The sequence below is a fragment of the Ovis canadensis genome, chromosome 24, assembly GCF_042477335.2.
Source record: "Ovis canadensis isolate MfBH-ARS-UI-01 breed Bighorn chromosome 24, ARS-UI_OviCan_v2, whole genome shotgun sequence".
In the NCBI taxonomy this organism is placed as follows: domain Eukaryota; kingdom Metazoa; phylum Chordata; class Mammalia; order Artiodactyla; family Bovidae; genus Ovis; species Ovis canadensis.
The window spans coordinates 17,334,144-17,353,787 of record NC_091268.1 but is presented as its reverse complement, the minus strand read 5'-3'; the positions used below and the strand labels follow the sequence as shown (position 1 = coordinate 17,353,787).

The 19,644-nt window shown below is 55.8% G+C and overlaps 1 protein-coding gene across 3 annotated transcripts in view; it reads right to left on the bottom strand.

The window, feature by feature from the left end:
- PDPK1 (3-phosphoinositide dependent protein kinase 1) overlaps positions 1 to 19,644 on the bottom strand; it is a 64,505-nt gene that overhangs the window by 5,691 nt on the left and 39,170 nt on the right. For 2 of the 3 annotated variants that reach the window (XM_069570563.1, XM_069570564.1), the window contains 7 exons: positions 14,364 to 14,439; positions 10,834 to 10,902; positions 10,514 to 10,610; positions 9,432 to 9,605; positions 7,762 to 7,979; positions 1,159 to 1,216; positions 174 to 326 (listed from right to left, as the gene is read on the bottom strand). In XM_069570563.1, coding sequence (XP_069426664.1) covers positions 174 to 326; positions 1,159 to 1,216; positions 7,762 to 7,979; positions 9,432 to 9,605; positions 10,514 to 10,610; positions 10,834 to 10,902; positions 14,364 to 14,439 — 845 coding nt within the window. Of the gene's footprint in view, positions 1 to 173; positions 327 to 1,158; positions 1,217 to 5,290; positions 7,002 to 7,761; positions 7,980 to 9,431; positions 9,606 to 10,513; positions 10,611 to 10,833; positions 10,903 to 14,363; positions 14,440 to 19,644 lie in introns of those variants that run through there. The other variant, XM_069570565.1, reaches the window with a different exon arrangement.

Sequence of the window (19,644 nt, the reverse complement as noted above, 5' to 3'; positions counted from 1 at the left end):
TCTCCTGACCCTACTCTGAGCTTAGCCGTGAATGTTGGGATCCCTGGCGTGTGGGGAAGGAGGGACCACGACCCCCCGCTGCACCTGCCCCGCTGGCCACAGCATTTGACTGCTCTGGCTGGAGGCACAGAGGCCCGAGTGCCAGGCAGGGGAGCCAGTGGGGACAAACTCACCGTGTGCACAAAGAAGGTTTTAAAATTCTTGGCCTCTGGTCGGAGTTCTTGTGACCATGGAATTTCACCTTTCAAGACTTTGTTGACAGGATCCACATAATACAAATGTGGCCCTTCCGTGAGCAGCAACTGTCGTCGTCGTGCAAATAAACCCTGGTGCAAGTGACAACAGGAAAGGACACTGCTCAGTGAGGCTCAGAGCGGAGGCTGAGTGCTCCTGCTGCTGCCTCGGATGCTGGACTGCCGGGGCGCTCCAGCACGGGGACCACCACCAGGCCCTGCCCACTGGCCTGGGACAGGGGCGGGCACACCTCCCCTCATCAGGACCAGGCGCCTGGGTCAGATGGAAGCAGCAGCACCACGCCTGCCGGTGCGAGCCAGATCCCGGCGTACAGGACGGCACGTCCTACTCTGCCGCACGGGATAGGGCCACAGCCTGGCCCAGAGAGCCTGCCCTCAGCACCCAGGCCCTGCCGCTTCCCAGGCCCTCTGCTCCACGCCAAGGCCGAGTCCTGAATGCTGACCCCCCGCCCACCACCTTCACGGAGGCTCTCGGGGCAGAGACACCCGGGGCGGGGGAGCCTGAGCCAACAAGGGCCCGCAGCAGCAGAGAGAGAGTGTGTGTAGAGTCTGATATTTTTGGACGCGTTAATCCATTTAATTAATTCATAAAACAGAGTAAGATTTTCAAAAACAATCCTGATAAAGTAATAAATGACTTGCTGGGATATAAACAGAGGTTCCTCAACCAGACAGAAACCTTGACCTCAGTGACCAACCCCAGCATCAGGCAGAAATCAGAACCCTGGCTCCCCAGTCTCCAACAAGAGGCCGGATTTCTGTCTGCCCAGCCTCCAGTACTCTCAGAGGCCTCCTCGAGCGGCTGAGGCCGTCCTTAGCTCTGACATGCAGAGATGATTTCTCAGAGGGAGGAATGGGAGGAAGACACGGACGCTCAGGAAGGCGCCTCCAGACTTTAACTTACCTTCCGCTTGTCTACTGGACCCATTTTTAGTATTAAATTATTTTCTACAAACTGGTGCCTATAAAAAGAAACAAACAAGGATCAGACACTCATGTCAGAGTCAGAAACTCTCCAAACTCCTCCCTCAGAACAAACTCCCCGACAGCACTGTGAACCCTGCCTCAATCAAGCCTCCCCCTTCAGAGACCCAAGCACACGCCAGTGGGGGGAGCAAACTGCAGACGCGCCTTAGCGCGTGCGCCGCACAGAACCGCGCCTGCCCATGGGCCCGGGGCCACAGGTGCTGGCAAGACCCCAGCCTCGGCTCTCCTCAGCAGCATCTGCTCGACAGGGGAAGGCACGGGCAGGCGGCGGGAACACACGTGCTCGCCACCTGGAAGCAAAGCTGGGGGGAAGAGAGACTGCTGTTCTCACATCACTGCGCTAAGCTGGGACCCCAACGCGGCGCTCGGAAACCACTGTGCTCTGTAGAATCACAAACCCCTAAAGAGTCAAGCTGGAAACTTGGTTTAAGAACATCTCATCTGATGTTTCTATCATAGTAACAAAGCACTTGTATCCAAACATGGCAGGAATTTAGAAGAAAAGCTCCCAAACACAGATTCTGACTTAAAACATATTAGTAACAAGTACCGTCCGCTTTGACTCCTGGGACCTTAGCGTCTGCAGGTTCTCTCTTTTGGTTAAAGCTAGCCGTTAGCGCTTTTTGTTTTGTCTGACTTGACTGAAACTCTTGATCTAAAGGTTCTACTGTAGAAACAGTGAAAGGCGTGAGACGCTTGTCACCCCACACAGTGACGATCTTGCCCCAGAGACGGGCAGGCCGCCCACTCCCCTGGCTGCTCCTGGGACTGGCACACATGTGAGGCAGCCCGGCTGGGGGGCCGCCTTCTCCCGTGAGTTTACCTGGCCTCCAGGTCTGCCCCACCGAACCCACCAGACAATGCCCGCCCCACAGAGCCCACTAAACTAGGGCCCCTCAGGAAGGACCCAGATCCAGTTAAACTGACACAGCACCGTGTGGGTTCTGAAAACAACTCAGAAGAACATCAACAATAACAAAAGGTGTTGTGACTTTCATGAGAAAAAGTGCGGTGCTTCCTCTCAGAGGTACTTAAAAACCAAACAAAAACAAGACTTGAAACAAAAAGAAAAAAATCAAGAAGTTCGTGAGGAGACGTAATGAGGGTCTCCTACAGGGCAGAAACATGCAGATGAACCCATGGGGTCCAAGAGGAGCCCCTGTGACCAGCAGGTCCCACCATGTCAGAACCACACACTGATGACAGGTGGGAGATGATCAGATTATCTGATCTGATAATGGGGTTGTGTGTGTGTGTGTGTCCCCCGAGTACAGTCTAGTCCCAGGGGGTGGTGTGTGTGCGTGTGTGTGTCCCCCGAGTACAGTCTAGCCCCAGGGGGGTGTGTATGTGTGTGCATCCCCCGAGTACAGTCTAGTCCCAGGTGTGTGTGTGTGTGTCCCCAGTACAGTCTAGTCCCAGGGGGGTGTGCATGTGTGCACCCCCCCGAGTACAGTCTAGTCCCAGGGGGGTGTGTATGTGTGTGCATCCCCCGAGTACAGTCTAGTCCCAGGGGTGTGTGTGTGTGTGTGTCCCCCCAGTACAGTCTAGTCCCAGGGGGGTGTGCATGTGTGCACCCCCCCGAGTACAGTCTAGTCCCAGGGGTGTGTGTGTGTGTCCCCCGAGTACAGTCTAGTCCCAGGGGGGTGTGCATGTGTGCACCCCCCGAGTACAGTCTAGTCCCAGGGGGGTGTGTGTGCGTGTGTGTGTCCCCCGAGTACAGTCTAGCCCCAGGGGTGTGTGTGTGTGTGTGTCCCCCGAGTACAGTCTAGCCCCAGGGGTGTGTGTGTGTGTCCCCCGAGTACAGTCTAGCCCCAGGGGTGTGTGTGTGTGTCCCCCGAGTACAGTCTAGTCCCAGGGGTGTGTGTGTGTGTGTGTCCCCCGAGTACAGTCTAGTCCCAGGGGTGTGTGCGTGTGTGTGTCCCCTGAGTACAGTCTAGCCCCAGGGGTGTGTGTGTGTGTGTCCCGAGTACAGTCTAGTCCCAGGGGTGTGTGCGTGTGTGTGTGTCCCCCGAGTACAGTCTAGTCCCAGGGGTGTGTGCGTGTGTGTGTGTGTGTGTCCCCCGAGTACAGTCTAGTCCCGGGGTGTGTGTGTGTGTGTGTGTGTGTGTGTGTGTGTGTGTGTGTGTCCCTCGAGTACAGTCTAGTCCCAGGGGTGTGTGCATGTGTGTGTGTCCCCCGAGTACAGTCTAGTCCCAGGGGTGTGTGTGTCCCGAGTACAGTCTAGCCCCAGGGGGGTGTGTGTGTGTCCCCCGAGTAGTCTAGTCCCAGGGGGGTGTGTGTGTGTCCCCCGAGTATAGTCTAGTCCCAGGCTGGTCAAGGACCTCACTGCCAAAGCCCGCAGTTAGCTGGGTGGCAGGGGCCGGGTCGCCTGGAAAGCGAGGCAGGCAAGGACAGAAGCAGCCTCCGTGGCCTCAGCGGGGATGGCATAAAGAGGTCAAACAGGAGGAGAACAAGACAGCAGGGGACAGCAGGCAAGCTTCGGTGTGAGGGACCCTTCTCTACGCTGAAAAAAAGTCACCAGACAGAATAACACACACGATACAAGGGGACAAAAGGAACCTCTAACTAAAGAAATAACCACAGTTTACAGGAAAACAGGCTGGAGAAGACCTTCCGCAAAGATAAGCTACAGACAGCCAACACCTGAGCTTCAGAGTGCACACAAAGCAGCCTAAGAGGGTTAGAACCTCGAGAGAAAGCTGAGCCAAAGGCATGGGCTGGAAATTTTCCCCAAAGAAATGAAGTGGCCCCAAATTCTCCATGGCTCTAAACAAAGACACGGAGCCCTACTCTTCTGGCGTTCTCCCGGGGTGCACTGGGGTGCAGTAACGGCGGGAGGGACTCACTGAATACTGCAGGAATCCCGCTCCCAGGAATTTACCCTCAGGACGCAAAGACAGCAAAGAGATTCGTGCTCACAGCAGGGACAGTCCCGTCCGGGAACCTGCAGACGCAGGGCTGGCCGTCTCCTGGCACAGGCCTCTGCCCGCACGCTCGCTCCCAGCTTCTCCCGAGATAGAAGAACCTCGGTGGGCAGGGCAGGAGCAGCCCGAGCTGGATGCAGGCTGGATGCGGAGGCCACGGTGAGAAAGCCCAGGAGCAGCGTGCAGAGCGGCTGGGCAGCAGCCACAGCTCGGCAGTCCACTCACTTGGCTGACCAACCAGTCAGCTACCCTGAAACATGTAAGGACTAAGGAAGCATTTTCATCTTTCACTTCCGAAAGTCAATCCCCACTTTCTGAGGGGACCGCCCAGGCCCCACCTGGCACTGGCACCGCCTCCCTGGCAAGCGTGCAGACCCGAGTCAGACACACCTGACTCAGCACGCAGGCGGCGTGCGGCCACAGCTTGACGCAGCCTGCTGCCCCACAGCCTCCGGCTTCCACCACTCAGGTGCCAGCCGCCCACGTCACTTCACATGCTTTTTTTCTTTTTGTTTCAAGTCTTGTTTTTGTTTGGTTTTTAAGTACCTCTGAGAGGAAGCACCGCACTTTTTCTCATGAAAGTCACAACACCTTTTGTTATTGTTGATGTTCTTCTGAGTTGTTTTCAGAACCCACACGGTGCTGTGTCAGTTTAACTGGATCTGGGTCCTTCCTGAGGGGCCCTAGTTTAGTGGGCTCTGTGGGGCGGGCATTGTCTGGTGGGTTCGGTGGGACAGGGTAACCCCCCTTTCCTGACTCCAGAGCCAGTTCCCTCCCCCTCCCCCTCTCCCACCCCACCCAGACCCTGAGAAGACCCACCTCAAGGCCACCAGCCCAAGGCTGCCAGCGAGCCTGGGCTGCTGCAGGAGGGCTGCCAGCCGGCCTCGGCCCCGCAGTGGGGGCCCCACACCAGGCTGCCAGGCAGGAGAGGGAGGGCCAGGCAGCCATGGCCGGCTCACCCCAAGCGCCCTCTCTGAAGCCTTCAGGGCATGAGGCCCTTTATGTACTCAACTTTACGAAGGCCCCAAAGAGCTCTCCCTCATTTGGGTCAGATGCGTACTTATGCGTAAGAAATTAAAACAGATTTCAAACATTTAGCTTATCAAAAGGCAAAGTAAATCCATCCCATGTTAATATAAATGATTTAATTTTTAAAATAACTTCTTTCAAAACGATGGTAATTAACAAGAGGCAGAAAACTGTTACATGCTCTGCAAATTCCTCTAACATCCGGCTCCACAGAGAGCTGGGTTTCCTATCCGTTTCTGCTTTCACTCTGCTGTGATGCGGTGTCCAGGCTGAAGCGCATGAAGACCTCAGAGGGGAGTACTTATAGCCTTTCAGCTATTTGTGGGCATTCTTCTTTGACACTACACCAGAAGCCTCCAAGTGTCGTTTCTTACAGGTTAGCTGCCACATGGAATCCAAATCCCCAGGGATGGATTTTCCATCTTCCAGGACACCAGAGCCCACCCATCCCCCTGCACTGTGACCGGGTGCTCCACCCTGAATGGTCCGACAGCACCCAACACTGGTTCTTCCGGATCCTGACTGATTTCATTCTATGTTATCAACAAATCAATTCACAAACATTGCTACCTTTCTCCTCAAAAGCACCTTCTCTTTTAAGCACTGGGAAGATGTCAAGCTGAGAGTGATGGGTAAAGTTTGCCCAAATTCTAATTTTCACTTGAATATTGTGGTTTTATCATTGGTAACAAACACTAGCAGTTGTTTTCCCTGAAGCTACAGGCTCATTCCATTAATTCCCCAGAATACCACTGGCTGAACAGCTGAGTGAATAACCCCAACTGGCAGGCAGACCTTCCAGGAGAAACGGGCTCCCAGAAGCAGACCAGCCATCTAGCTCCCAGCGAGGTGAGCACGCAGAGCCCGCCTTGAGCGGCCTCGCCCCGGAGGCAGGGGCAGCAGGCGTTCTGCAGCCCTTTCGCCCGCTCCACAGCACACTCCCCAAACGTGTCCTCCCTAGCAGGCCTTGTCTTCCTCTGCCTGTGACCGCTGGCTGTAGAGCCGGCTCTTCCCGCACCGCCTGGCCCTGCAGCTGGCGGGTCTGCCCATGACTGCTCTGGAACCATCACTACACAGCAACGCGTTTGTTCCAGAAGAAATCGTGACATTCAAAAGGGGTGCTCAACACAGACTGTCTCAAACACGGCGCTTCCTGCCAAGCACACAGGGAAAATGTAAAAGGACACTTTCTTTGATGGCAAGCGGGGCAAACGCTTGCAGACAGATGCCAGCAAAGTGAGTGAGTGCAGTCCCACTGGAGGTCTGTCCACCTGGAAGGGGAGAGAGCCACGTGGAGGCAGAGACACCAACTCTCTCCCCACGTTAGCAGCCATATCTTCACTCCAGTGAGTCATGGACCATGCTCGTGGCCCCAGGGGCTGTCAGCAGAGCCAGTGGCCTGGAACTCTTCAGACTCCCAGCGCTCCACCACAACTAACTCCTCGCTAAGGTGCTCCAGGGGCTGCACGGTGTCTGGGTTGGAAAGAGCTCATCACGTCTCACTTACAACATTCCATTCTTTTATCTCTGAAATTCTGAGTGACTGGTGTCCAGATGCTGCTACAACTTCTTGGGCACCAAAACAGCAAAGATACTGTTCACAGACACAACACAGCAAGTTGTGCAGACCCCACAGGCAGGGAAAGCAGCGTCTGTCTTGCTTCTGTTTCATACAGTTGTGCCCAGTTTCTCTGGAGTGGATCAGAGAACTCAGGGTCTTTCTCTTGGCCCTGCAAAGGCTCCTCTCTGCCCGTGCAAAAGGTGAAACTAAGAAGACGCTTGAAGACAACGTCCAGGCAGAGAACCTCTTCTCAACAGGACCAAGACGGAAAGCAGAAAAGAAACACACCAACTGGTTTTACTTTGTAAGAATTTGCAACTTCCCCTCCCAAAAATATGATGCACAAGTAGAATGAAAAAATAAACCGAAGAAGAATGCTTTCTCAAAATAAACAAGGAAGTCTTCATATCCAGGGTGCTGAAAAGTCAAATTTCAAAACACGCAAAATGTACACCCAAAAAAGGGTCAAAGGACATAAAAGTACCTCAAAAAATAAACACAAGTGGCCAGCACACATGGAAGAGGTATGCCCCGACCAGAATACAGGTGCCCGTTCACAAGGCCCATTTCTAGAGCAGCCGGATGTTCAAGGGCAGGTGGGCCCTCGGGAAACGGATACTCTCGGGCACTGTGGGCACAAAGCACTGCCTCCCTAACCAGGCGCCCCACCCGCTGCCTCAGGGCGCACCATGAAGGAGACAAGGCGCAGAGGGTGACCCAGAGCAGCCAAAACTCGGAGCATCCTAAACTCTCCACCAGGGGGTGGCGGTTATTTACATCACAACGAATCCCAGTCCAACCACACTGCTGGCGTGCCTGGCCCGCTGAGCCCCAGGGAGGCCAACCCCACACAGCCCCCGGCCAGCGCTCCAAACACCCACTTCCAGTTTGGCGCTTCGAGGGTCGGGTCCTCATGTGCAAAAGGCAGCTATGCCCGCCGGGGCCCTGACGGCAGCGGGGACAGAGGGCGGGACTTGCGGTGCTGCTCACGCCCGTGCGTCCTTACCAAGGGTTTCCGCTGGCCTGCTTCTCCAACAACAATCTCTTCTCGTCTTCAGAAAACTGTAAGTCCAGTTCAAAGGAGTTCGTGTCCAGGTCGTGGATGTACTGCTCGATGTTGCTGCCCGCCCGCTGGGGCAGGCCTACATCCACAGACGACAGGGAGTGCGAGGAGGAGGACGCCGACACCTGCATGCAGCCGAACTGGCTCAGGAGATTGTCGTACTGCGGGCAGAGCAGGCAGTGAGCACAGCGCCCGGGTCCCCTCCGCCCCCAGGGTCCTGACCCCCCTGCCCCGGAGGGTACCCCGTGGCCCACACCCTGAAGGTCGAGCCCCCGGGGAGACAAGCTGCTGACCAGCGTGGGCCACTCAGACTCCCCACCACACAGCAGGCCACCCAGCCTCAGGCTGGGCCGGCCTGCCCTGCGCCCTGCTTCTGACAGCAACCTCAGAAGCTGTTCACCCCTGAGAGAGGGGCTTATCTTCAGTCCTGACCTACAGGAAGAGGAGAGCCAGGACCTGGGCCTGTTGACCTCCATGGGTCCCATGCCGCCCTGCAAGGTCAGGATTAAGGCGGCAACACCGGAGCTCTCACCCTGGCAAACACGATGAGACAGCAGACAGAGGGCCTGCACGCGACACTCAGGAGTGTACAGACGCCCTATGGAGCCAGGGTCCCCGGGCACTGAGATCAGAGACAACAACTCCCTCGGAGCCCAGCCAGCAGAATGTGGCCCTCCGTGGGACCCCCCTGCCACAGGCCCTGGCGACCCTGCCCATGCCAGCATCACGGCTCAAGGGTCTGGTCGGCCACTAGGGCCAAGGAGGAAGTCCTCTGCGTGCGCAAAGGCCGCGGACAGCTGGAGCCAGTGAGACAGGGAAGCAGACCGGAGAGGGGGGCATGGATGACTCCCCACATCTGGCTCTCCTTGGGTCTGAGCATAAAGGATATTTTAGGGCAAAAGAAGGGGGATGTGCAGCTTTAAACCGTAGGTGGAAGCCATGGAGAGGCGCTCTTGATCTCTAGGAGGCGATGCCTGTTGTAATTTTAACTCAGCTGTGAGTTACTTTTAAGATAAACTCTAGAATTCCTCAGTCAACTGAGGTGGAGCGCTATATATGATGACCGGTTACAAGCCACAATGACAGAAATCACACCAGCAAAACGGACTGTGGCTGACAATAAAAACATCTGAAACCACACATGAACACAACCTTCCCCAGAAGAGTTACGGAGCCAAGTGCGCCAAGGGCCTCCGCTGCCCACCCCTCAGGCCGGCTAAGAGCCGCCGCAACCAGCGTCCATCCTCAGTGCTACGTGCCCTGAAAGCGCAAAGCAGCAGTGCCCAGGACTCGCTGGGAAACAGAGGAAGCATTCCAGAATGTCTTTAGATACACAATTATAAAGACACCAGCCAAAACCCAAAGACAGATGCCCACCAGGAGAACTGGTGCCCAGGCTCTGGTCCAATCCCTTTGGGCAAAAATTAACTAGAGGAAAGGTGAAAGGGACGCACGCGGCCCAGGGCCTGGCGCTCTGTGCTCGGGGAGGACAGAAGCCTCTTCAGTCCCAGTGGGGACCTCGAGGCCAGTGTTCACTGCCCTCCACCACGTATCTCCACTGACTCTCGCTCTGGCCATCGTCCCACCCCCAGGGACGCCCCAGTGGGGCTCACGTTGCCATAGCAGTCCTCGTCGTCTTCCGACATGGCCGGCAAGTAAGCTGTAAGCTTCGGGGGTGTCTGGTGATGCAGGTCCTCCCACGTGATGGACTCAAAGAATGGGTGGGCTTTCAGAGGGCCATACCCCTCCATTTCTTCACAGCCTAATCTCTTTGTGGCATCTAAAACCTGAAACAGAAGTCGAGACAAGTCAGCATTGGGGTTAAAACACAATTCTGACCCAAAAGAACTCTTCTGAGTAGTTCTCAATTCTTGGGGTCTCTTGGAACTTGGAAGGACACGGAGGGCTGGGGACAACGAAGTCACCCTCAGGGATCCTTCACTTTTCTGCAGTCTCCGCCCCTCCTCACACAGGCGAAAATAATCATGACACTAAAAGTTCATGAATAGTGGCAAGTATCCTCTCAAAATCCTAAAACAAGAAAAAGAGGAGCTCACTGGCTTCAGTAAGAGAATGAAGAGTTCACGCAGACAGAGGGCTCCAAGGGAGCTCGGCATCCCGCTGCTCCCAGCCCCATGGAGGACGCAGGCCTCCCCGACTGGGGACAGAGCATGAGGGCCAGGCAGGCAGAGGCAGACGCACCCTTCTCGCCCAGACCAAGCAAAGGGCAGGTGTGGAGCCAACACACACCAGGGGAAAGGACACTGCAGTTTCCAGAACACACACAGACACTCCCTTCCTGGGCACACTGTCCCTGTGCTAACGTCTGACACCTTGCATGCCTGACTCTAAGGCGGACACCCACCAACGTCGCTGGGCGGAACTTTTACCGCCAGCCACGCAGCACAGCCAGCCCCAGCACCCCGCGACCTACAGTGCGGTGTGTGCTGGTGAGCGACTGCAGAGTGCTAGAGCAACTTCCTGTCTTATTAAGGTCAGAAGTCAGACACCTGGGAACTGAAAAGGCTTGATGGGAAGAGACTGGAGACACGCATCTACCTATAACCATTGTCTACCCTCAAATGCCCTTTATTAAACATGGTGCCGCCAAGGAAAGCCCCTCTGACCACAAGATGAGAGGGACTCAGGGGTGGCTACTGGATGAGCTCACGAGAAGAGAACGCAAAACATTTACCAGAAGTTTTTCCACAAGGTCTCTCGCCTTAGGAAAGAATTTTTCAGGGAAGTCATACTCCAATTTAATGATCTTCTGAAATATAAGATACTCATTTCTGTAAAAGAAGAAAAGCTGTCATTCTGGGTGGGGGCACACAGACTCCAGCCCATCCCAGAACAGAGCTGCAGCACTCCGGGCCCAGCTGGCTCCCTCTCCTGCAGAGAGCCACCGCAGTCACTCAAGAGCCGGCAGGAGGGCCCCCCCACGCCCCCAGGACCGCCCTCTCCCGTTCATCAGGCTGCGCAAAGGGGTGGCCAGAGCCGGGCAGGGTCTCTTACCCAGCTCGGAACGGAGGCAGTCCTGCCACAAGCTGGTATATGATGCATCCGAGTGCCCAAAGGTCTGAGCTTCACGGGAAGAGAAAACACAGGAGAGTGACATTCGCAACTCCAGCGGCGAGCACAGCTCAGGCCCCTTCACCTATTCACGCCCCTGCTTCAGCTTCTCACCCCTTCCTCTCCTTTAAAACCAGGCCAGTGTGCGGTGGAGACCTCCCCTGCTCTGGGCTCCCCTTGAGGGGGCCTCCCTGCTGGGCCAGACCAGGTGCCTCCCTCGGGGGCAACCAGCGCCCCCACAGGCTTGGCCTGACCCTGACCAGGGAGCAGTGGTCACTCCTGAGGGCAGCAGCCACTGGCAGAAAAGCCCCTCCTCCAGTGCCAGGGAGGGCACAGGCTCAGAGTCCCCCTTTACCACTGTCGCCCCAAGGACATGGACGCCACCCGCGTCAGGCTGCCCACGGAGCACTTCTCCTGCACTGCCTGGACTCGGGGCGCACTGCCCACCCCTCAGGAACATTTCAACCACACACTCTGAAAGACACCCCAGGGCTCTGAGCTTCCACGACCAGCTGCAGGAAGCCTGGAGGGGCTGCCCTGCTCCCAACCACGCCCTCCCCTCGGGGCATCGCAGAGACCTCGCTGAGAACTACTTTGCATGCTTTATTTCCTCTGTCAGTTCTGCATTCTATTCCCAGCTCAGCCCTAGGAAAGCACCAAGAGGCAACTCGCCCTGCACGGCCAGCGGCCGCCCTGCAAGCCCTAAACGTACGAGGCTCGTGGGGTGCTGGACACAGGCAGCTCCTGGAAGAGGCCACACCGGGCACTCCGAAGACGAGCTCATAGGTCGTGGGCAAGACAACGGGCCGGTTACAGAGCTGGGGGCCTGGGTGGAGGCTCTGTCCTCAGACCCACATCACCAGCATGGCAGGCAGATGAAGGACTCAATGTGAGTTAAAAATGCCACAGATCAGAAATCTGAGTCACAACACACAGGTGGGGTGAAGGTATGTTAAAAACAAATGCGCATTCCCAACGACTAGTTCTTAACGCTTGGCGTTCTCTGCTGTCTGGTGTAGTTAACAGGGGGAGCTACACAAGACAAAGGCTGACAGAAAAGCATCGGCCTTGTGCTGTGACAGTGTCCAGAAAGTGGGGGGTGGGCTGTGTGCGTGTCGGGGGGCTGCCTCCCTAGCCGTCCCGGGTCATCTCCCGGGAGCAGGACTGCTAGCAGAACCAGCCCCGGGCTAACCTTCCACAAGTGTCTTATCATTTAATGTTTTTTAATGCGATGAAAAATAAAAGGAGAAGCCAATGAACATTTCTGGAAAGCAGTATGCACCAGTGATTTCTTTAAATGCTCAGTTAAACAGTCATTCTATTCTTGAAATTCAAAGCAGACCATGGGGCAGCGTGGCGCCCGGCTGCTCAGGCAGAAGCCTGTCTTCCCCAGCACAGGCTGTGCACACGCGGGAGGCATGTCGGGCATGGAGAAACCACAGCGAAGCTGGACAGAGGTGAGGAGACCACACAGCTCTTAAGAGATTTCTGCCAACACTGGGAGTGACATGGGAGATGTCCATCAGCTAATCGCAGGGAGTGTGATTCAAAACTGGTCATTCAGTGTGATTCCAGCTGTACAAAAACTCCGTAAACACATATACAACACACAGAAAAAAGGAGCTGGAAAGACGGCCACACCAAACCATTGTCGGTGACTGCAAGTAGGCTGGAGACTCTGAGTGCCTTTAGTTTTTGTTTTGACTGCTTGCCTTAAGGAATCTCAGTTCCCCGACCAGGGACTGAAACTGGGCCACAGCAGCGAAAGTGCTGAATCCTAATCACTAGACCGCCAGGGAACTCCCTATTAATTGCTTTCTTTTAGTCTTCATATTTTCTAAGAAGTCTTTATAATGAAAAGGTATCATTTTTACAATCAGAAAGAAAATTCTTAACTATTTTTACGTATCAGATGACTTTAAGAATTAAAAAGCATAAAGGATGCCCAGTGGCGTGCCCCTCAGCCCTGGTGCAGCCCTTGCCCCACAGCCAGCCAGCTGTCCACGCCCTGTGTGTCCTGCTAGAGGTTCAAACGCACAGATGAGCGCCCCTGCGCCCTCCTCTCCCTCAGCAGGGCCTGGAGACCTTCCTCAATCAGCAGTGAGAGCTTCCTCTTTCTAAAAGTGACTCCAACGAGAGGAAAAGCCGGTTCTCAGCCAGCAGGGACACACTGGAGAGTCTGGCTGAGCGTGCCTGGAGGAGGGCTCCTCAGAAGGGCCCTCGGGGTGTCCGAAACCCACCGGCCTCGCTGGGGCCTTCACACTGCGGGACGCTGGGCGGCACGCTGGGCGGCACGCTGGGCGGCACCCCCGGCTCCACCCAGTGCCTCCCCACCCATGAAGTGTGACATCATAACTGTCTAGACCAGAAGTCCCCTGTCGGGAGAACTGCCCCACGGGGAAGCCCTGACCCACAACAGCGTCTGGCCACAGGAAGAGCTCCAAGTCTGTTGATTCAGTAAAACAAAACAAAAAAACAAAGAGCCCAGCAACTGCTAAGATGGCCAAGTTTTCCTAACATCTTTCTACCCATCATGTCTGTGCCCTGTGGATCCATCCACTCCCTAAGAGTTTTTGAAAAGCCTTTAGGCTCAGAAACAACTTCTGTGCCCAGAACCGTCCTCACCCCTGCTGCCTCTGGCACAGGCTTGTCGCGCCAGGAAGGCGACCGTGCAGCCCACGGGCGCAGACACTGGCCGTGTGGGCCCTGGTCAGCTCTGATGGCACCTGTGGGCCAAGGGCCTGGCCCAGGGCAGGAAGAACTGAAAAGGCCTCACCACAGAACCTGTCCCCGCACCCTGACGGCCCACTCGCACCGCCGCCTCTCCATCCTCGCCTGCCTCACGCCTGCTCCAGACAGCCCCGCAGATGCCCCCAGCCTCAGGCCCTCGGCGCCCACCTGCTTGACCTCCACTGCCCACTGCCCGTCGCTAACCCTCTCCACACTCCGGACCTCCCTCTGGGGACAACATCCCCGCCCCTGCACTTCTCATTTCCACAACTGAGGCCTCTGCCTGGGTCCTCCAGTCTGTGGCCACCACTGGGCCTGGCTCCTGGAGGGCCGGCTGGGCCCGCCCTGCCCTCCGCAGAGCGTGGCACACTCAGCAGCTGACCAGAGCAGAGGTGGCGCCGAGGCTCCCCGGGCGCCAGGCCACGGCAGGAAGCCTCGGGTCAGTCAGACAGACCCGCTGGCCATGCTGCTCCTCGCTGTTGTCAGTAGTTCCAAGAGGAGCAAGACCAAATCTCAGAGCATAAGAGCAACCACCACCCAGGAAGGATAAGCAGTGACAGTAAGTTAACACGCAGGTCACCAAAGGAAAGATACTGTCTCAACGGCAAAACGCCAACTTCTTCCAAAGGAGGCCCGGCTAGGTAAAGGCCATGGAAGGCAGTCTCTTAACTATTGATTTCACCTGAAAGAAGTACCAGCACTTTAGAGGAGAGAGAAGCATGGGTCAGAGGAAAGCAGGTTACCTCTTACAGGCCGATTTCTCTGTGAGCAGCTCTGGAGAGACATACTGGGCTGTTCCCACAAACGAGTTGGCCCTGGCTGATGAGAAGAGGGGAGAGGAGACGGTCATGCTGAGCCAGCGCTTCCACCGCGGATACTGCCGTCGGCGTTCACCTCTCAGGACGCCGCGGTCACCCGCCATCTACCTGTACCGTCCCGAGAGCGGGACTTGTTGGGGACCCCCTGCACCCTCTTCTGGGGCCCACCCCCACCCCGAGGCTCCCAGGTGGCCCTGACTCCAGGGCAGCCCTCTGGCCCGCCCTCCTCCCGCCCACACCCCCCGAGTAGCCCTCGCACAGCACGCTGTCAGCTGGGAGCACCTTGCGAACGGGCTCCCGTCTGCACACTGCTAGAGCCAGGGTGCCTAAACCAGCCCTGCACACACACAGTGTGTGGCCAGGACTGGACCCCCCCGCAGGGAGATCCTCCTCGTAACAACAGCTCATGGAGCCAAGGAAGGCCCGATGCCCTTGTAACATTCTATCCCCGCTAGTCCTGGACTGTGCGTGCAAGGCTCTCCAAGGTCAGCTGCAGCCCTGCGAGGTCTGGTGCCGGACCCACCCCTCACGGCTGAGAGGAGGTGGACGCCGCACCACCTCAGGAGATCCCGGGGCTCCTCCCCAGCTGGCAGCCCTGACAGAGCTGCACTGCGGGCACAGCCAGTCCATGTGCCCCCTGCCCCCACCCCCGGAGGCATCCCCGCGATGGGGACGGAACAGCCGCTCTTGTTCTTGGCCACAACCAGAGGACACGGGGCCGGGGATTCCCGTGAGCACCCCGCCGTCAAGTACTGTCACCCCACTGGTGGGTCCCCAAGGACACCCACGGCACCGGTCCCTCCGACGGCTCCCCGCAGGGCAACACAGAGCACCTCGCCTGGCTCAACACCGTGGGCACAGACACAGGCCCTTTCACCTGGCCTGACCCTCTGCAGTCAAGCTGACTTTTCCTTCACCATCTTTAATAACGTGGGCTAGAAACTACTGGTCTCTGTTCACCTGAGCCGACCTGGGAAGTGTGCCAGGTGCAACATTACACACCAACCCCTGAGAGGGCCCCAGCCCTGCAGGCTCACCTGAAGTCAGACAACGCTAAGGAACAGCAACAGGCCCCAGGCGAGGGGCCCGCCTGCTGGCCCCCTGCCTCAGCTGTGGACAACTGGGTCGCGGACAGAGGGGTGGGAAGCGGCTGTCATCACCAAGTGGGCAGAAGCCAGGGGTGCACCTAAGCACGCTGGCGGAGCACCAGACAGCCCCTCACCAGGACCTCTCCAAGCCCACAGGCTCAGGGGCTGCAATAGCGCCCTCTCAGACACGAGCTCTGGTCACGCACGCCGCAAGGCAGCCAGCCCGGTGTGGACTGTTCTAGAGCTGGGGAGGCAGGACAGCTCACAGTGCCTTCTAGTCTCTCCTTCTCGAAGCCCACCACCTACTCCACCCAGAGCTCCAGTCGGGGGACCACACTGCGCCTCCCACATAGCTTGAAGGCTCTGTCCTGGGCACCTCGGCTTGGGCCCGCCTCAAACAGCCTGATGGGGTGCGGCTGCCTGCGGTAAACCTGCCAGACCCGTGCTATGCCTGCCCACAGCTGGAGTCCTCACCGCACGCAGATACAAATAACCTAACACCAGAATGGAGAGGCAAAAATGCCCAGGGCCCATGGCCACACCACTTCTGCATGCACCTGTCTGCTGCCCGCTGGCCAGTGGCCCTCCGCTCCCCACTTGCCATCCCTGGGGTGGGCACCCAGCAGGGCTTCCCATGGGGGAGACCTCTTGACTGCGTCCAACGACCTCCAAAGGCAGAAGCTAAGGAACACAGACAAGGCCACCCTGCTGCCTCTTCCCCATTTGTTTCCAGGTTTGGTCTCCAGGCCCTGGAGCCATGAGGGCTTCTCCAGGGGAGAAAGGAGAGCTGGGGATTCTTCCTCCTGGCCCACCCCCAGGACACAGACGCACCCACGACAGAGGTCCCGCTCAGGTTCTGGCCCCACACACCCCCACCCAGCGCCCTCCTGGGGCCGAGGGGTGCTCAGTCCTGCTGCGGGATCCAGCTTCTTAGGGCCTGGCAACCTGTGACTGGTCCCTGAGGTCAGGGACTCTCCTGCACCTGCCAGGACCCAGATACACCAAGAGCTCGGAGATGATTGCAAAAGGAAGCAGTAGGAGCCGAAGCCCAATGAAATCCTTCAACCTCACAATGAGTCACAGACGCGTTGTGAACACAGGACAGCCAGCAAACCAGCGACGAGGGAGGGAAACACACAGCGCCGAGCGGCGCGCGAGGAGGAAGGCCATGCAGTGTCCCTGGTGGGGATGTGAGATGTCACTTTGGGTAGCAACTTTCCAACAAACATCGAAAGCCACAGAGACGAGGCAGGTGTGCCCTCTGACCCCGCGGTTGCCCTTCTGGCACCTGACCCTCCAGGATGAAGTCGGCACGGATAGCAGGACAAAACCACAACCCTTCAGGGGCTGGGCTGCGCGAGACACTGCACCCGGGCAGCATTCCTGCTCTGCGTAAGAAGCATGCGTTTCTTCCAGGATTTTTTTTAAAATGCTATTAAAAAGCTCTAGAAATATATTTTGTATGAAAAGATATGCATTACACATAATTAAATAATTCAGGCTATCACACAGTATTCAGAAGCACTGATGCTTTGCTGTAGCTACATTTTGCATAAAACAAAGTGGACAGGACACACACACACACCACACCACCCCCCCCCCACTGCACAGCAGGGCTTTAAAGAGCAAGTCACAATGGCCCTGGACCGGGCTGCTGCTGCCGCCACTGCTGTAGTTTCCTGGGCATACGTCTGCTTGTCTCCTGCGACCCTTGCTGCTTCCTCTTCCCAGGAGCCCCACCTTCTTAAAGGGACTCCAAGACCCTGGGGGTACACTGAGTCACACCCCCGGAAAGGAGCTCTTTCATTAGTCTAGAGATGAATCACTCCTCCACAGTATGGAGAAGAACTCCTGCCCTCAGAATGATGTTCTAAAGACATAAAGTAAAATACATAAGACTATACACATGATGAAAGTATCAAAATATTAAAGTAATACATGCATAAGGTACCAGTTATCTGGTGGTTTTTTTTTAATGCACTAACAAGATCCGGCGGTGAGCACAAACAACAGACCAACTGTGCTGACCAGGACAGGACACGCAAACATCTGTGGTTTCTACTGACAGACGTCTGCTCCCGCCTTCAAACTGAAGAAAACGCTCCATTTCACTGAAAGGTTAGTGACAACAAGGACTGTTCTCTCCAGCTTCACAAACAGCAGGTTTCTCTGCATCTCAGGGAAGAGCATGAGAGCGCAGGATCAAACCACGGAGGTAATCTAGTCACCTCCCCTGGACGCTCAGAGATCAGCCAGAGGCAAACTCCCCCGGGCCCTGGAGACCAAGCCCAGAGCCACTGCGGACCTGAGCTGCCTCCTCTGGGCCACGGCCCACTCAACAGGGGCCACAGGGTCAGGCCAGAGGAGGAGGATTTGAGCTGGGTTCTTATCTCCACCTTCCAAGCGATTCAAAACACCCGCCCAGTACCCTGGGCTGGGAACCACTCTGGCCACCAGAGATCTGCAAGTTGGACCCCAAGGTGCCGGTGGGGTAAAGGGGCCTGACATGCTGCTGAGCTCAGAAGACACTCACTCTCTCTCCAAAGCTGGAGGTGCACACTGCCGTTGTCTTACCCGTGAACCCACATGTGAGGCACAGCAAACACTCCACAAAATGTGCTTATTAGCCCTTGGACAGAAGACAAGCAAGCCGAATCCAGCAACACATAAAAAGGAGTGTACACCACGACCAAGTGGGAGTTACCCTGCGAATGCAAGGGTGGTTCACCACGTTAAAAACCGATCAATTTATGACATCACATCATTAGAATAAAGAACAAGGACGTCCCCGGTGGCCCAGCGGTTAAGAATCCACCTGCCAATGCAGGGGATGCAGGTTCGACCCCTGGTCCAGGACGATCTCACATGTTGTGGGGCAACCAACCAAGCCCGTGCGCCCCAACTACTGAGGCCCGCATGCCTAGAGCCCCTGCTCTGCAACAAGAGAAGCCAATGCGATGAGAAGCTCGCGCACCGCCACGCAGAGCAGCCCCCGCCGGCCACAACTAGAGAAGGCCCATGCATAGCAACCAAGACCCAGCACAGCCATAAAGAAACGAAGAACAGAGAACAAAACCCACATGACCCACTCGATCAAGAAATGCAGAAACAGCATCTAACGAAATTCAATACTCCTTCATGATGAATTACAAAACAAACTAGGAACAGAAGGGAACATCCGCAACCTGATAAAGACACCATGAAAAACCCACAAGGAACATCACGCTCAGTGGTCAACATCAGCGGTGAAAGACTGAAAGCTCTCCCCCAAGATCAGGAACAAGACAAGCATGCCTGCTCTCGCTAGTCAACAGGAGCGTCAAACCAGGAAAAGCAGGAAAGAACGTGAGGCAAAAGGCGTCCTGCCTGCAAAGGAAGGAGTACAACCATCTCTAATGACAGATGACATCATCTTGTACATAAAAGGTCCCCAGGAAGTTGCTCGAACACTATCACAAGTAATACACAAGTCCATCCAGGCCGCAGGACGTAAGATCAGTACACCAAAAAGGTCAACTATATTCCTAAACACCCTCAATGAAAAATCTGAAAATTAAGAAAACTACTACATTTACAATAACTTCAAAAATAAAATAAAAAACACTTAGGAATAAATTTAACAAAAGAAGCACAAAGCTTGTAATACCAAACCTACAAATAATTTTTGAAATTACAAAAGCTATACACAGAAAGACATTCCACAGTGTCAGAAGACAATGCTGTTAAGACAGCAGCACCCTCAAACTGACCTATCCCTGCAACACAAGCCCTGCCCTGATCCCAGCTGGCTGCCACTCAAGCAGTTCTCACAGTTCACCCAGCCTGCAGCCTCTATGAGACCTTCATGCCTTCCAAGGCTGAACGACACTCCACTGCACAGCCAGCCACGCCTCATCTATCCGTCCATCAGCTGAGGGATACCTGAGCTGTTTCTACTCCTTGATTATTACAAATAAAGCTGCTATGAACACCAGTGTACAACCTTTTATATAAATGTTTTTCAGTTCTCTTGGATATATTAACTAGAAGCTGAACTGTCAATTACAACATAACTATGCTTAACCTTTTAAGGAACTGCCAGACTTTTGCAAAGTGGCTGCATCATTTGACAACCCCAC